The sequence below is a fragment of the Tachysurus fulvidraco genome, chromosome 3 (genome assembly GCF_022655615.1).
Source record: "Tachysurus fulvidraco isolate hzauxx_2018 chromosome 3, HZAU_PFXX_2.0, whole genome shotgun sequence".
Taxonomy (NCBI): Eukaryota; Metazoa; Chordata; class Actinopteri; order Siluriformes; family Bagridae; genus Tachysurus; species Tachysurus fulvidraco.
Genome location: NC_062520.1, coordinates 9,247,993 through 9,265,345, shown reverse-complemented (window position 1 = coordinate 9,265,345; position 17,353 = coordinate 9,247,993). Strand labels below are relative to the sequence as shown.

The 17,353-nt window shown below is 38.2% G+C and overlaps 2 protein-coding genes across 4 annotated transcripts in view; both read left to right on the top strand.

Annotated features, from left to right (window-relative positions):
- The window catches only part of stk17a (serine/threonine kinase 17a), a 28,232-nt gene extending 21,120 nt beyond the window's left edge, over positions 1-7,112 (top strand). Inside the window, exons 3-7 of the mRNA XM_027148781.2 lie at positions 3,467-3,611; positions 4,383-4,509; positions 4,602-4,650; positions 4,896-5,075; positions 6,181-7,112. Of these exons, the coding sequence (XP_027004582.2) occupies positions 3,467-3,611; positions 4,383-4,509; positions 4,602-4,650; positions 4,896-5,075; positions 6,181-6,511 (832 nt within the window). The 3' untranslated portion in view covers positions 6,512-7,112. The remainder of the gene's footprint in view (positions 1-3,466; positions 3,612-4,382; positions 4,510-4,601; positions 4,651-4,895; positions 5,076-6,180) is intronic.
- A 695-nt stretch (positions 7,113-7,807) lies between these two features.
- Positions 7,808-13,606, top strand: impa2 (inositol monophosphatase 2). Of its 3 annotated transcripts, none has more exons than XM_027150048.2 (8): positions 7,808-8,205; positions 9,584-9,717; positions 10,550-10,654; positions 10,767-10,812; positions 10,976-11,084; positions 11,229-11,337; positions 11,561-11,672; positions 13,217-13,606. In XM_027150048.2, exons 1-8 carry the CDS (start codon positions 8,128-8,130, stop codon positions 13,271-13,273), a joined length of 750 nt encoding a protein of 249 aa, XP_027005849.1. In that variant the 5' UTR covers positions 7,808-8,127; the 3' UTR covers positions 13,274-13,606. The 3 variants fall into 3 exon arrangements, with proteins under 3 accessions (XP_027005849.1, XP_047667645.1, XP_027005848.1); XM_047811689.1 differs by having other exon boundaries at positions 7,810-8,205; positions 9,564-9,717; positions 11,521-11,672; XM_027150047.2 differs by having other exon boundaries at positions 7,813-8,205; positions 11,521-11,672.
- The last annotated feature ends 3,747 nt before the right edge of the window (positions 13,607-17,353 follow it).

Sequence of the window (17,353 nt, the reverse complement as noted above, 5' to 3'; positions counted from 1 at the left end):
AGATATTCCATCACATTAAATGGGTATGGATAACAGTAACTCTGCGTCACACTCCAGCCACATCAAGCCATCCCCTGATTGATTATTTTTAAGCCATGTTGTATAATTCACATATCATAGAGCTGAGTATCCAGGTGTTGGGGAAACACTCAGGTTTAAGCATTTGCAACTGCTGCACATGCACGCATTTTAATTAAATCCTCTATTTGATTTTAAGGATATTTACTGAAGTGGTCAGTTCTGAATCTTTATTCTTAAAGTCCACCACTAAACCATTTATGCGTATTGAGAAAACCAGTTCCTTGTAATCTTCTCCGGATTTTCCAAATGGATTACAGACTTTTTTTTTTTTTTTTACAAACTTTGCTGCTATTTCTGTTGCCAGCATCAAGGAATTCTTTGATGTAGGCCTAATTGCAATTAATTACTCGGACAGGCTCAACATGCTGTACTCATTTGACAGTAAGCAGCAGGATCTAGAAATAGATCCTCCTCTAAAGCTCGTCTTTTGACATCTGTTAGACACTTATTGTACAAGAACAGCTTTCATATTTAAAAGAGCATTGAAATCGCCTGGAATTGTGTGTGTGTGTCTGTCTCGTAGGGGTCTAAGGGCATTCAGATTAATGAAAGCTACAGTAACTCCATGCTGTTTGAGTACTGTGGTGCCCGGACATCCCCTTACCCAGCCAAAAATGTGACCTACTTATGATTTGGCCAGATTTTCATTTTTCCCTTCTCTTTTTAGTCTGGTGTCTAGAGTCTAATGGCATAGCTTGGCATTTCTGGGCTGTAATTACTGCAACCTCACAGCAAACCGTTTGCATTTTTGAAATCTTTAGCAGAACCAGAAGGAGCGGCCAGCCCCGAAATCTATCACAGTCTCCAGCTGGTCAAGTGCTAATTGCTTTTCTCTACAAGTCTGTTTCATTAGTGTTGGGGAGGTGCTATTCTTGCTGTTTGTTAAACACTGAATTACTCATTTGAATGTTCTTCTTGATTAATGCTGGTGACAGTCTGATTTCTATCATGTCACGGGATGCTTCAGATCATGTCATTCTAAGAACGTTTGTAAGCTTAGCTTTACCTGCTGATAATGTAAAAATACAAGTGAACCCGAACAGTGTGATCTTAGGCATACGATTATAGTATTGTCTATTTATGTATTAAGAAATCTGGCAAAAATGGATAGCTTACAAGTTTGTTTGTTTTAGAAATACTTATCATTAGTAATTACGAGCAGTCAGTGACATCCGGCTTAGTAATTTAACAAAGTGAAATCAAAAATCAAACCAATCCAGTGTACAGCTAGAAGTACCAGCTCAAATGAATGACTGTCTGTATGGTTATTTAATATCCTCGTATCAAAAGGAACATGCCACCTGATCATTTCCATTCAATTCTATTCACTTTTAATTCCTTAGCCCTTATAGATTTGTACATTATTGCAAAGGGGGGAAAAAAACTCTTTGAGGCAAATAATGATAGGCATCAGACTGAAGGAGCCCTTCCTCTTCTAAGTAACCCTGGTTGGTGAGATTATAAAGCAGAATGTGTAAAGCAGTATTGAGAGTGGATGTTGGAAGGATGTTCAGAATGAGCTTATTTTCAATACGGTTATGATGTCAGCATTCTTACATTGAATCCAGGATGAGTCTTTTGAGGAATCTGTTTTTGGAAGTGCAAAAGTTTAGGGTTTCCATTTGGGACCACCCAAAGCATCATAAGGGTAGTCACAAGTGCAGAGGCTCAGAGAAGAAGTAGAGCAGGGGTGTCCGACCAGTCAGAGACCAAGAGCCACATTTTTTACTGTGTTACTGCAAAGAGCCACATTATACACTTGGGCACACATGATCATCACCTTTTTTTCCTCTGCCATTTTGTTTACTCATATGATCTTGCTCCTACTGGGAAACTTTGAGGTATATTCATCACACTCACATGTGCATTTGACAAAAATACTGTATTGAACTGAAGCGACATGAACACGCATATTAAAAAGACACAAATACAATCTTCAATATGAACGTAAAAGCTGCATGAAACCGGGCCACCCCTGAAGTAGAGCATCATCTTGAATAAAGAGTCAGGCAGGTCCTGTCAAAGTAGAAGGCCCCAGGAACACGCATACGTCTAGAGAGAAGGAAGAAGATATTATTATGTATATCCTTAGCATACCAGGGTTTATAAGGGTGTACATTGTCAGGAGAGTCTGTGGTCTCTCAGCAGAAGGTAAGATGCTTTGAAGAGCAGATATACTTGTTAGAGCTCAAGGCAGGAGGTCCTGCTTCCTCGCACTAAACACTGAATTAAATACAGTTAATTAAATGTACTTATTTTTTGTTGTTTTTGTTTCATTCATTATGAAATATTACTCTGTTTGTAGAGTGTTATGCAGAATAGGATTACCCACCATGCAAACACTGATCCAGGCTTATCCAAGAGCTCACTAAATCCTACACGTGCATGAATTTGCATACACACCTACTGTACTGTACATGCAGCTAAACCAGAATATTTAAAAGAACCGATATATCAATGGGATTAGTTTTTAAAGTTCATTATTAAAGCTTTTACAAGGTTTTTGTTTTCACAGCGTGTTTGTGCTTTATTCTGAACTTTGTCATAATGTGTGCTCTCATCCATTTTCAACCTAACCGTCAGCCACAAGGACACACGAGCATAAAACAATATTTAGCCCGTAGCCAGACCTGATCGACTCCAGCGTTGTGTTTAAGGTCACTCATTCTCTCTTGGCCATGCTGTAATTGCATTTGACATGCCGTCTGCTCTGAGAATCTCAGTAAACATGTGATTGTCTGGCTTCCTCTGAGGTTGTTAGCCAGTAATGCTAGCTAGGCTAGCGATGCCTTAAAAAATCACTAATTGCATTTTATGTTGTACTTTTTACAGACTTTGTTCCAAATGAGTGGGCATTGGCAAGGAGGAATGAACAAATAATAAAGAAGAAATAATGTGTTCATACATTAAGTTTAGCCAGCACAGTAATGTGTCTGTAATCCCTTTCCAGTCTTGCTGTATGTGTGTGTGTCTGTGTGTGTGTGCATGCACATGCTGGTGACTGTGCTTGTCTATTCCCGTCATTACAACACAGTCATGCCCTTGTGGTGATTTATATTGAGGTTAAATTAGGGCAGTAGACTTAAGGACATCTGACCTGGTGCTGAGCAGTAAAGGGCTTTCCATTTTCTACAGTAGTAATTCATTTGAAATGAGCCAGTGTTAAAAGGTTATCACAGAGCAGCTTGCATACCTTCAAGAAAACAAGGGGGCTACCAGGTGGTTCAGAGGCAATAAACTCTGAAAAGAAAAGATATCTGTTGCTCACTCTAGAACCCTAGAACTGCACTTTTCATTAAAATAAGAATAATAATTCTGCATGGCATATGTTATGTACAAGCCAGGACAATCTGTTATGAATGATGTATTGCATTTGCATCTCTAGTGCTGCCGGTGGAGAGATCTTCAATCGGTGTGTGGCAGAGAGGGACGAGGCCTTTAAGGAGGAAGATGTGAAGCGGCTGATGAGGCAGATCCTGGAGGGCATAGGGTTTCTTCATAAGAACAACGTGGTTCATCTGGATCTGAAGGTGACAGTGTTCACTTATTGACATGAACCTATCGATTTAAATAGACTTTTTTTTTTTTTACAGAATGGCAGCGTCTTTGTTGTGTGTAGTACAAAAAACACTATAGCTGTGGTCATGGCTTTCAAAAATGATTTAAAAAGAATGTGATGCTAGAATATGTGATGCTAGAGTCCACCTTGTGGTGATCTGTTGTCAGTGTTTTCCTTTTTTAAGGGGACAATTTATTGTTTACACGCTTTATGTTCAAATTGTAATAAGCATTTGCGTTTAATTGCATATAAAACGAGGGAGCAACATTAGTTAGGATGACTTAAGACACTTAAATAAAGTAAGTAAGTAAATTTAGTTTACCACATACCGTGTGTGTGTGTGTGCGGATATATACATACGCGTGTGTGTGTTATTTATCTAATGAAAACATAAATAAACTTTGAACAATGACTTTTCAGCATTGCACTCAGCAGCTATAGCCTGCTCTGCATGGTCGAGGGTCAGCTGCCAGACGTGAAATTTGAAATTTCCTACTGCAACAAGCATGAACAGCAATACCGTTCAAATGCAATACCGTTCAAATGCAAATTAGGAACAAAAGGTTTAGGACAGTGGCTCAGGTTGTTCTGTGAAGCACAACATATTTTGCCACATTTATGTAGTGCCATTGGCAAGTGTTTAGTCTGATATATTATTGCTTTACAAAATGATATATGGAGCTGTGACCTATTTAACAAAGTTTGTTTTTTGTTTGTTTGTTTGTTTTTTAAACCTCCACAGCCACAGAACATTCTTCTGACCAGTGACGATCCTCTTGGGGATATTAAGATCGTGGACTTTGGCCTCTCAAGGATGGTGAGCAGTAATCAGGAAATCAGAGAGATCATGGGCACACCCGAGTATGTTGGTAAGAAATGTTGTGGTTTGTAACTTTCAGTTTGGAATATCTAAGATTTTATTCTTTTAACTTCTAATCTGCCTTTCCCTCCCCTTTTCTAGCCCCAGAGGTTCTTAATTATGAGCCCATTAGCACAGCCACTGATATGTGGTAAGTAGTCTTTCTATAAAGGTCAAGTACTTGGATATTCAATTCACTAATGATACTTAAATAAGGCCAATAAAGCTATTTAATGCAGTACATAAAGTACAACATGGCATAATACTGACCTTCTCAGCATGTGTGGAATGAATGTAGCCAGGACTCATAAGCAGGCCTGCAAGGTCAGCTTCATGAAATCTGTTATCATTAAATGTTATGCAAATTTCATTCTTTGTTTTTCCCCTTCCTTGTAGGAGTATTGGTGTCCTTGCCTACGTGATGCTGACCGGTATGTCTCCGTTTCTCGGCACCGACAAGCAGGAGACCTTTCTCAACATCTCTCAGATTAACGTCAGCTACGCCGAGGAGGAACTGGAGCGGCTGGACAAGGCGGCCACCCATTTCATCAAGTCTTTGCTCATCAAAGAGCCTGAGTACGCACATTACCACATCTCAGAATACTACGATTTACTATCAGAATAGCTGTCTGAACTGAATTAGGGCACTTCAGCATTTTGGGATCAGAGGGGCATTAATCATGAATTCTTCAGCTAGCAACACCCTACTTAGGTACCCTAATTAGTTCAGCTTCCTTTATTGAAGTGTATATGATCTCTGATGCCTTTCCCTAAAACTTTGGCTCTGTAGTTTTAATCTAAATTCATTACACATATACACACAGACTTTTTTTTTTATTTAAGTCTGGCCGTGATGTCCTTCCAGTATTTTGTGATTGTTGCAGCCAAAAATGCTTCATTTTACTGTAGTTCTTGGCTGAAAGGAGTGAAACCTGATGGGGAAACCTATTTAAGACCTGTACAACCTGCTGTTGTAGCCTATTCACCTCAAGGCTTATTTTGCTGTGCATTCTAAGATTCTTTTCAGCTCACTGCAGTTGTAAAAATTATATGATGTAGTGTAGACTTCCTGTCTGTTAAATCTAGTCTGACCATTTCATTCTGATCTCTCATCCATAAGGTGAAAGAGTCTTAAGAACTATCACACAGATTTATTTATTTATTTGCTTGCTTGCTTGCTTGCTTATTTGCTTGCTTGCATTTCACACATTTTGTATAGATTGTAGGTCATTTTGCTTTGGTGCAATCTCTAGAAAGATCTTAAATTGTCATCTCAAGTCATCCCATCTGGCACCAGCAAGCATGCTATGCTCAAAATCACAGAGAAGACACTTTTCCTCAATTCTGATGTTTCATGGGAACATGAACTGTAAACTGTATAGTGCATAATTTATGCATTGTGCCAAAGGATGATTGGCTGATTGGATAATTGCATGTATGAGCAGGTGTACAGGATTCTGTATAAAAATGTATAGCAAATATACATCTTTTCTCTGACTAGTCAATTGGAGAATAAAATGCTGGTGTACACTATCTGTATTGTAATGAACATACTCTGCTTGTCACATTCACCATGGTTACCGAGGTGTCCATCCCTGAACCTATCCTAGTGGTCTGATTTCCTAATTCTGTATGATCAGTGTATTTGAGCACTTGTTAAAAATCCATCTTATTTGAACAGGGATCGTGCCACCGCAGAGGAGTGCTTGAAACACCATTGGCTACAGACACAGGAGACAGAGTCTTCAGAGGAAAAGGGAAAGAACACTTTCTCCTCCATCCCTGAGCCAGTCAGCATGGCTGTCTCCACTCAGCACACTGACAAGGATGTAGAGGAGGAAAGCAGACTGAAGGAGGAGCTCATCGTCATGGCAGCCTACACTCTAGGCCAGTGTAGGCAGTCCTCTGACAAGGAGAGTCTGACACCAGAGCAGAAGGCGATCTCAAAGCGCTTCAAATTTGAAGAGCCTTTCACAGGCCTGCAGGAGGTGCCGGGAGAATTCATCTACTAAACTGCACGATGGCCAGCCAGCCACTAAGCTCCAACTAACTCTGCACTTCTGACAAGTTGTTTGTTTTTGTTTTAGCCAAACTGTATTTTCGTTTTTATTTTGTATGTTCGTGTTCCTATGTTGTTGTTATTTGCTATTTTAATATTATGGATTATATTATTAAAGGCTAAACATTTGTATGGTACTTAGTTGCTCACTTTTGTGTGGTGTTTTCCTCCCTGCATGTAGGTCATCACCTCTCTCTTCTATACAGCTTCTTTTCCTTGTTTTCCCTGTTTTCTTTTTTCATTTCATGACATTTTCTTTACCATTTTGTTAAATGTGTATGTTTGTGCAGGGGCAGCACAGGGCTTTTGGAATTCTATGTAAATTAAACTAATTTTAAAGAGTTATGTTTGTACTTTTTTAAAAAGCCATGTTGCATGTTCACATCCTGACTGATCAGGCTGTTCCTGGGGTGATAATCCATAGATATTACATTTTCCACTTTTAATTTTTGAATGTCCAGTCATTGTGAATTGGTCAGTATAACGAGTATTTCTTTTAAATAACAACATTCTTGATGGTGATTGTCCTGATGTAAATAAAAGTTCCTCTTCAAGATGTTTTTCTTTGTGTATTGTGTGACAGAGAGCAGGGCTGTGTGAAAATCAAGGCATTTACATTTCCTTACTAGACATGCTCTTTGCTTAATTTGCACCCAAACTGTTATTGTGAGAAAAGCTACATATTTATAATGTTCTTGATGATGATGATGAACGCCTTCAGGGTTGGGGGATCAATTCCTGCCTCTGCCCCATGTACACCGAGTTTTCAAATGTTCTCCACATTGTTATGAGGTATCTTCTCCCAGGACACACGATTTGGTAAACAGTTCATGAAATGGTTGGATAATTATAGGGTTGCATGTTGCTCAATAGCCAAGAGGTGGCGCTGTTGACTAAGCTACAACATCAAAAATGTATTTTATGAGATGTTCTGAATTTAAAGATATCCAACACATGTACAAAGTCCGTAGTATTAAGAATATTTAGCATTTAAAAAATAATTCCTATTTCGTTTGTATTTTAGTTTTAATTTCAGTAAAATGCAGCTTTGTGTGTGTGTCTATGAACATTCATTATTTAGTATTTATTTATTACTTCACTGACCGCTTGAGGCACAATTACACCTATTCAAATAATCAACTTAAATGTGCTAAAGGTTTTAAAATAATTATTTCTGTCAGTTCCTGTCTGTATTGAGGCTTAATCCCTTATGACACTGTAGAGGACACAAAGTGCACTACAGAGGGCGTAGGGCCATTAATTCGTGTATGTGACCGTGTATGTGACCGTGTACGTCCTTAGGGTTCACTGAGTAAATTAGGATTCAGCCTTATGTCTATAAACAAACACAAATACAGGTTTTTTGTGACCTAAACAAGAGGTTTCTTGCACTGCTTTGACACAACACACAAACACACAACACACACAGTCATACACACACATCCATGTCAAGACTCCATACTGCTTTAAAGTCACCGCGGATACCCTGTCCACAACCCCGAAGCTGATCACCATGAGCGGGGAGAGACACAGCCGCCCATCCCGCTAGTAATTCGCTCAGTTTCCGCCATGAGCTCGGACACGGATGCAGAGACCTGGGTCGAGTGCATGGATGTGGCCGTCAGGACAGCGCTCATAGCCGGCCAGGTAGTACTCACATTACCGCTCTTAACTCCAAACACACACGGCGCTAAATATGCTAGAAACACACATGCGCGTATATGTAGCATACAGGGACCAGCACTGGATTAGATCAGAAACTGTTATAACGTTATATATTGGTTTCTACTCAGATATGTATGCATGTGTCATGTTATTCTCACATCTGTTACAAACTAGAATAAATTGACATTGTTCTCCTGTTCGTATGAAGACTCTTTCCATTTCCTGTGATATAAATAACTGTGATGTTTCCTGATAAGAGGCAGAATGTAAACAAGGTCAGGTTTCCACTGACAATGCCACAGTTCAACTACTGAGCAAATTATGCATGGTCGCCTATGCAATATTGATAGCTTTGTCTAAACTAGTGTTAGCATTTCATCTGTTTTATTAGCCTGTATCTAATACATACTCAAAATGTTGTTAAACTTCACTCTGTTTTTTCATTTGAATAAATCATATTTGGTCATGGCACCACAAACTTATTATTTGCATATGCATTCAATTTGCATTAAGTTTTTAACATGTGAGAATTTAGTAGAAAAATCATTTGTGCAACAGAATAAACTTTGCAGTTTTTTTTAAGCTTTTTTTTTTGTTTGTTTGTTTGGTCTTTCCTTTCTTCTTTCTTCCCGTCCGTCCTATCTTGATTCCATATTCCTTCTTTTTATGCCATTGTTTTCAGTTTGTATGGCCCATGAGCACTTGATGACAATGATATGACAAAAAAATATTATATTAGACAGTTCATCGTCCATCCACTAGAGGGGGATGTAGCTACACTGTCTCAATAGAAGTCAAGTCAGGTCACCTTTATTGTCACATCACCACGGCACATGTGCCTTGGTGAGTGAAATTCTTGGGAGCGAGCTCCAGACATTGCAGAACCATTTACATACAGTAGTAACATAACATGGTTCTGCAATGTCTGGAGCTCGCGCCCAGTAGATGTGAAGATACAAAAGCATAAAATGCACTTATGCTTTATCAATATGAAGATTTTCTAATATTGTGTTGGCCAGTCATTGTGTTGTGTATCTCTACATAAAGCCTCCCTACTGATTATAACAGCAAGCTTAGTGATTGCATCTCACTCTTACAAAGTCTATTGTTTAGACTCTGTTCATGAATGGAGTGGGATAACCATAGAATCATCACAGACTGGATATTATGCCATTCTCAGCACAGCACTCATCGTGATGTGTTAGTTAGGAATGCACTGATCACACTTTTACCACATTAGTTCTGTAAACATTGGCTGACATTTTCACTGTATCAAAGCCAATTCCCTACTTAAGCCAAATTTCTGATTTGGTAAAGCATGGTTCAGACAATTTGTGTAGTGTTCCTCTCTCCCTCTCAGATGGTCCGGGGGTCTGTGATGCAAGAGAAGCGTGTGAGCAGTAAAAGCACTCCTACAGACCTGGTGACAGAGGTTGACCAGCAAGTGGAGGAGGTGATCATCTCCACACTCAGGGACAAGTTTCCCTCACACAGGTACGACGTACAAGAGAAGTCACACTTCAGAAGGTGTGACCTATTTGTCTGTTAGTTCTACTGAAGGAGGTGTGACCTATTTGTGTCAGTTCCACTGAAGGGGTTTGGCCTCTGTGTCTGTTTCATTGAGGGGGTGTGGCCTACGTGTCTGTAAGCTCCACTAAAGAAGGTGTGGCCTATGTGTCTGTCAGTTCCACTGAAGGGGGTGTGGCCTATGTGTCTGTAAGCTCCACTAAAGAATGTGTGGCCTATGTGTATGTCAGTTCCACTGAAGGGGTTGTGGCCTATGTATGTCAGTACCACTGAAGGAGGCGTTTCCAATGTGTCTTTCACTGAAGGAAGTGTGACCTATTTGTCTGTCAGTTACACTAAAGAGGGTGTGGTTTATATGTCTCTCAGTACCACTGAAAAAGGCATGGACTTTATGCTTGTCAGTTAGAAACAGAAGTGAACTCTTTGCCCCACTGAAGGAGATAAGGCTTCTGTGCTTGTTAGTCTCAATTAAGTAGATGTGGGGGTTTTTTGCCCTCTCAGTTCCTAATAAGGAATCCTTTTACTTTCTTCAGTTATAAAGATTATTTTTGCTTAGAGGGTGCATTGACATCTCCCAGTTCCACAGTTAGTTTTTTATCTTGCATGCATTGATACAGAATTTTTCTTTGTGTCCTATTACACCACATATTATTGGTCTGTAGTCTCATGACTGGTATTTGACTGGTATTCAAATTCAAGTGAATGTGAAGTTTAAAAATATCACAATCTGTTGCTGGCTAAATGTTAGTTTAGTGGAAAGATGTAGATAGTTTTACAAATTTTTTCCCCTTCATTTCAGGTTTATAGGAGAGGAGTCATCTGCTGCAGGAGAAAAGTGTGTTCTTACAGATAACCCTACATGGATAATCGATCCAATTGATGGCACTTGTAACTTTGTTCACAGGTACATAATGTACAGTACTCTATTTAAGACCTTCAACTAATAAAATATTCATTTCAGGAGCATAGCATCATTTAAACGTATATTATATATTTACTTGATATTTAATTTGCAGTTTTCCCATGGTGGCAGTGAGCATTGGCTTTGCAGTAAAGAAACAGGTAGATCAATGTCAAAACTCCAATAACATAAATATAGCTTCACTTTTAACAGTAAACATCCAGGTGGATTTGTAACGATTGTCAGTCACTGCAAGTGCCTTATAAATTTTAATGTTCCTTTGTCAAAAAAAAATATGATCACCTACACTTCACTAATTTGCAGCTGGAGTTCGGGGTCATATACCACTGCTTTGATGGAACGTTATACACTGGCAGGAGAGGTCACGGGGCCTTTTGCAATGGAGTCCGACTCCACGTTTCAGAGGAGAAAGGTGGGTGATATCTTTATAAATTCCCTCTCGTCTTTTTACACATTGCCTTGGTCTTTGTTTTGGAACAGAGCTTTATGGGAATATTTCAAAATACATATGTTTATAAAAGATTTCCCAGTTGCCCATTTCTTCTCTTTATGTCAGATGTTTCCAAAGCCCTAATTCTAACAGAGATTGGGGCAAAGAGAGATCCTCACACACTGGATATCTTTGTGGGGAATATGAAGCAGCTGCTCAGTACACCAGTCCATGGGTGAGACAGGCTTATTTGTGGCAGAAGTTGCTAAAAAAAAGTGGCATATGATTAATCTTTAACTTATATTTGCATTCATGTGACAAATATATACAGTAAACCATTTTAAACAGTACCCCAGAACACAAGTTTGAGGATTTTTTCCCCAGCTGTCTTACACTAGGCTCATTTGTGTGTGCTCAGAGTGAGGATCATAGGCAGCTCAACTCTAGCATTGTGTCAGGTTGCGACCGGAGCGGCTGAGGCTTACTACCAGTACGGCCTGCACTGCTGGGACATTGCTGCTGCAGCACTTATCATCACTGAAGCAGGTGGCTGTGTCATCGACACAACAGGTCTGCACCACTTTAAATTATCCTGCACACCACATGATTATTCAACTGACTTTTCAGACAAACATTTCACTTCCTGTTAAACTAAAACTTGCTCTTTGGTTGACCAAAATCCAAACGAGAAAAAAATATTTACACAGAAATGTTTGACATTCACAATGATGTGGATTTGGTATTTTTGCAAAATAGCAAATATTACTGTTAGGTTATTTATAGTTAGTGTTGTGTCTTGTGTGTGTTCCTTGAAAGGATGTTGGATTTAGTTTGGATTTTGCACACGTGTGTATAATACCATATTTGGTTAGCATCATTACAGTTTTGGCATGCATAATGCTTCAATCCAAAGCATCCAGGCTTTGGCTTAGTGTGACAAATATTCCCTTTATACAGACAGGACCTGTTATAACTCATTTCACTTGATGTCTAAAAAGTGGGATTAGCAGTTACATGTAGTATAATGAAGAGATATTGTGTCAGTATACCACAACGCTGCAGAGTGCTCATGGTGCTCACCTTATCGTCAGAATTTTCTAACATTTGTGTGCTGGGACAGGTTTATATTAACATGATCTTTTTATTCTTTAACCTGTACACTCTAATAAGCGTACAACAAATAGTAGGAATTGTACAGCCTTTATTCATGTGTTTCATGGAGGGCTGAATAGGCATCATGAAGCTTGTTGCCATAACAGACTGTTATGAGGGCCTGCTCTGTATCAAGCAGACATCTGGGATTATATACGGACCTACTATATAATGCGATATCTAGATTGAGAACTTTTTAGACTTTAATCCTTCGTGTTTGAGGTAATCACCACTGACATCATCTTATCAAACTCCTTTCCATACATACTTTATGCTTTACTGAATACAAACATTATTCCAATCCCAGATATTTGCCACTGTTGGAGATATTTGTACAGCCTACAAGGCCTCTCTTACGGACAGTTTCTGCAGTGTGTCTGTGTGTTCGGTGGAAGGTGGGAAGCAGTGTGTCATGGCAGGCTAGGTTGTGTGAGAGTAGACAAAGAGGGACTGTCGGAGAGGGCAGTGAGGTCAAGATCATGTGACGGCCAAATGCTTCCCTTCTCACTGTCAGAAAGAGATAGAGGAAGATGTATGAGAGAGTGAGAAAGATATTGGAGAAGAAACTACCCAAATATGAGAGATCTGTTTAAAGGGAGCTGATGAGTTAACATGCTTTCACTGATGTTTGATTTGTATTGTTTTCAGTCTGACCATGCCACTCGATTGATCTAGATGTGAGCTTGGGAAAAAAAGACAAAAGCAGTTCCAGAGCTTTCTCCATTCAGTGACTATCCATAGTTAGCTCTCACAGTGACCTCGCTGGGACTGATTTACTGTAACAGTCTTGTCTGGTTGCTGTATCACTCATAAATTGACATAAATTAAAAATATCTGCCAAATATTTAAAAAAAAAAAAAAACAGAAGAACAGAGCCACCATCATTACTGAGTCTTCACATGATTAAACTCTGCTTGTGTGCGTAAATGCTAATACACTTACTGTATACTATTCTCTCCCAGGGGGTCCTCTTGATCTCATGTCTCGCCGTGTTGTGGCTGCTGGCTCTCGGGAGATAGCAGATTACATTGTCCAGCAGCTTAAGCCAATCAGCTACGGTCGTGATGACGAAGACCCTTGGCCCAGTGACCGGCCTTGAGCCCTTCATCAGCAAATCTTGGCCTTTTACCTCAGATCCCTACAGTCCTGCCATGTTATCTGCAGTGTCTTTTATGCAATGCTCTTTTTTTATAGAGTTTATAAAAGTTGTTTTTTTGTTTTGTTTTGTTTGCCACTCCACCGGAGGACTAAAGTAATGCCTTATATTGCAGTGCTTTTTACTGAGGAAATATATGAGTGAATAAACTGTAGCTAATTACTCCTGAGCATAAGTAAAGATTTTGGCAACTACAGTAGGTCCCATTATACAAATCATGTATTTACTCATGAATCAAACAAGTCTTTTTTCCTTTTTGAAGGATTTAATTTATATAAAAAGATTCCATTATATAATGGCACTGAATATAAACATACATTCACTGAGCTCTTTATTAAAAACACCTATACACCTTCACATTTATGTTATTATATAATAAGCCAATCACAATATATAAAATCATGCAGAGACAGATTCAAACCTTCAGGTAATATTCACATCTAACATGAGTACGGAGAAAAAATGTGATCTTAGTGACTGATATGTTGATGCCAGAAAGGTTGGTTTGAATACTGTAGAAACTACTAATCTCTTGGTATTTTCAGACGCAACAGTTTTAAGAGTTTACAGAGACTGGTGCAAAAACCATCAATTTATGAATGAGTTCCGCTTGAAGAAATGCCTCGTTGATAAGAGGGGTCAGAGGAAAATGGCCAACAGTTAGATCAACAATTAGTTCAAACCAACAGGAAGGATACAGTAACTTGATAACAACTCTTTACAACTGTGGTGAGCAGAAAAGCATCTCAGAACACAAAACATCAATTCTTGGGTTGGGTGAGCTACAACAGCAGATTACCACTTTGGGTTTCATTCCACAATGGGCACAGGATCACAAAACTGGACAGTCAAAGACAGACAGGAAAATGACCATGGCGTGGGGTTAATAGAGTTACCATAGCCTTTCAGTCAGCTTGAACCAATAGACCATCATAGTCTATTGAAAGCCAAGATCAACTAATTAGGTGTGACTCCTGCTTGATTAAAAAGAAAAACCATATCAGGTCTACCCAACATCCATTATCTGCTGACATCACCGGATGAATTTGGTTTTTCACACTATTCTCTATAAACTCTAGAGACTGGTTTGTATTTAATGGATGTTGTGTAGACCTGATATGGTTTTTCTTTTTAAACAAGCAGGAGTCACACCTAATTAGTTGATCTTGGCTTTCAATAGACTATGATGTCTGGTTTCTTGGCTGGAATGAAAGCCTGCACCTACACTGGCCCTTAATGGATAAAACTGGATATCTGTGATTAAGGTTTTAATCTGAATTTGAGTGAAAAGTGGATTTTGTAGTTCTTAAAGCTAATATGCTGTTTTACATTTTTATGCATTTTATAATGGTTTACTCCACAAACACCAATTTTACTCTTGTAGGGCAGGACCTCTGTGTTAGATGAGCAATCCTTACTGATCCCATGATGTTGTGCACGGAACACTAAACTACACACTGCTCTTTTATTGCTTACAATGTCAATGTTCAGTGTGTGTTTCAGTTCAGTTATGAATAAAGTTTAAAGACAAAAGTTTAAAGAATGATTTTTTGCTTATTCTTTATTGCTGATAAGTTGAGAAGAATTCATTAAATTGTCTCGACTAAGCACTTTTTTCTGGTCATGGTCACATGCCCTCGAAACACTGGACCTAAGGCTCTGGATGGGGAGCCATGGATGGGACGCCACATAGGGAAGTTGTAGCTTGGTGGTTATGGTGTTGGATTACTGATCAGAAGGTCATGAGTTTGAATCCCCAGACCATCAAGCTGCCACTCCTGGGCCCCTTAGCAAGATAGTTAAAATACCTGAAATTGCTCAGCTGTATAAATGTAAGTTGCTCTGGGTAAGGGCGTATGCCAAACAATGTAAATGTACATCTCACACATGCAATCATTTACACCCCGGGGAGATTTATAGTGTTCAGACTACCTACCTGCATGTTTTAAGCAGGTGGGAGAAAACCATTTTCTGTGGAGAAGAAACACATTCTAACATACTCTTCCTGATACATAGTATATAATTCAGGACTTACTGAACATGATAAGTAGATTCAAGATGAAACTAAACTTTCCATAAATGGCAATTTTCTAAAAACATTGCTCAGCACCACCATTGTAGATTATTGTATATCCTTGGCTGTACTTTTTCTCAGAAACCTTTCCACATTTAGTTTGTATTAATGTGACAAATTTAGTTAGATTACAATTTGGAAAGAACGACATTTCTAAATCTAGTAAAAGGTAGTTTGTGTGCCAGCCTTATTTCTTAAATTCGGTCTTAAAAGCTGAAACTATTACCAACCTTTTAAACAGGCTAATCTTTCTGCTGTAATGGATTTGGCTTAATAGTTGCCAAATGTCATTATTTTCATCAAGCAGCACTTAAAGAGTAAAAGCTGTTACTGTTATATGCTTTTTAACTCCAGGCTCTGAATTTAACGAGTAGTGTGTATAATGTTGTAATTCTGAAGTTTATTGTGGCTGGTCAAAAAAAAGTGTATATCAGTTTCTGTCAGAACTGTAAGTGCTTTCCTTTGAGTGAGTCACAAGCTTGTCTTTTAATTGTAAACATTTTTTGACATGACTATTTCTTTAATTAGAACAGATTATATACTGGTCATACACTTTAGGGGTAACAAACTAGTTTAATGTTTATCTTCACAGTAACAAGGAGATTGAGGTTTTATTTGGTCACAACAAAACCTGTTATGCTAAATATAGAAAAAAAATGCATGACTGTGGATGAATACACAATTGGGTATCTGTATAAAGATTGCATAGAGATCGTATTAAACTTTGAATTATCAAAGGATGGTCAGTTCCTAGTTTAAGACCAAGTTATTGGTGTCTTTACAGGAAACAATCATCCAGATGAGCATTTACTAAAAACTATTTTACATTAATGAATTTAAAACCTGTAGTCATTCTCTTTTTTGGCCGATAGGTGGCGGTCCTCTTCCGTATTTCACACGCTTTTCACGTTCATTTCAATTCGGAGACAGGTCTAAGTAAAAATCATTTTAAAAAGAATAATGTCAAAAATGTTTTAAAGACAACTATTACTATTATATCATTATTATCGTCAGCCACATATTGACTATTTAATCCTGTTTACATACAAGACCATTCTTTGTTATTGTGACTATAATAAGCGTTTGATTCTGTTCCAAAGAGTCAGTTTGGTGTCTGAACAAAAATGATTCCCAAGTCATGAACCACTAATAAATGGCGTATTTCTTTTTTGTTGTATTGTCCTGGGGGTTGTTGAAAAGTTGTTGTCAATGTTGTTTAAAAAACAAACAAACAAACAAACAAAAAAACTAGTTACTTGAACTGTTTATTTATTTACTTATGGATGCCTTTTTTTGTGATGGCTCAAAAGAAGGGAATGAATGAATGAATGAATGAATGAATGAATGAATGAATGAATGAATGAATAAATAAATAAATAAATAAATAAATAAATAAATAAAATGGGAAGCCTATAAAGCCTCCGAATTTAGTGCTCATTTTAGGGTCAGTGTGCTTTTAATGAATTTTGGTGTTAATTGTTTGTTTTTGTTTGTTTGTTTTTTCTTTCCATTTATTTCTACATTATTACAAAGGAGGATTAGGAATATGGTAAGTTTAGCCTTATTGTGCAAAAACAACAGCTATGTTCTATTATTTCTATATCTAATATTTCTAAAATAAATAAATAAATCCATGCGAAACTGTAAAATGTTAAAAAAGCATGTCTAATAATAATAATAATAATAATAATAATAATAATAATAGCCTAAGTGACTAACTACTTTGACACACGCCTATTCAGTGATACACTGTTTTCTTCTTTCAGGAGCTCATTGAAAAGAGAGGGCGGTCCTACTGTGTTTCTCCTCGTTTTTTAATTGGCTGAGCAGCCTGTCAATCACGTGCTGATCCCGTTTTGCTTTTCATTG

Bases quoted from the DNA above. Each gene is read 5' to 3' on its own strand.
- impa2 (XM_027150047.2), top strand. From the start codon at position 8,128: ATGAGCTCGGACACGGATGCAGAGACCTGGGTCGAGTGCATGGATGTG. The intron at 10,655-10,766 runs GTACATAATGTA...TTTAATTTGCAG, and splicing joins ACTTGTAACTTTGTTCACAG to TTTTCCCATGGTGGCAGTGA. The intron at 10,813-10,975 runs GTAGATCAATGT...ACTAATTTGCAG, and splicing joins GCTTTGCAGTAAAGAAACAG to CTGGAGTTCGGGGTCATATA.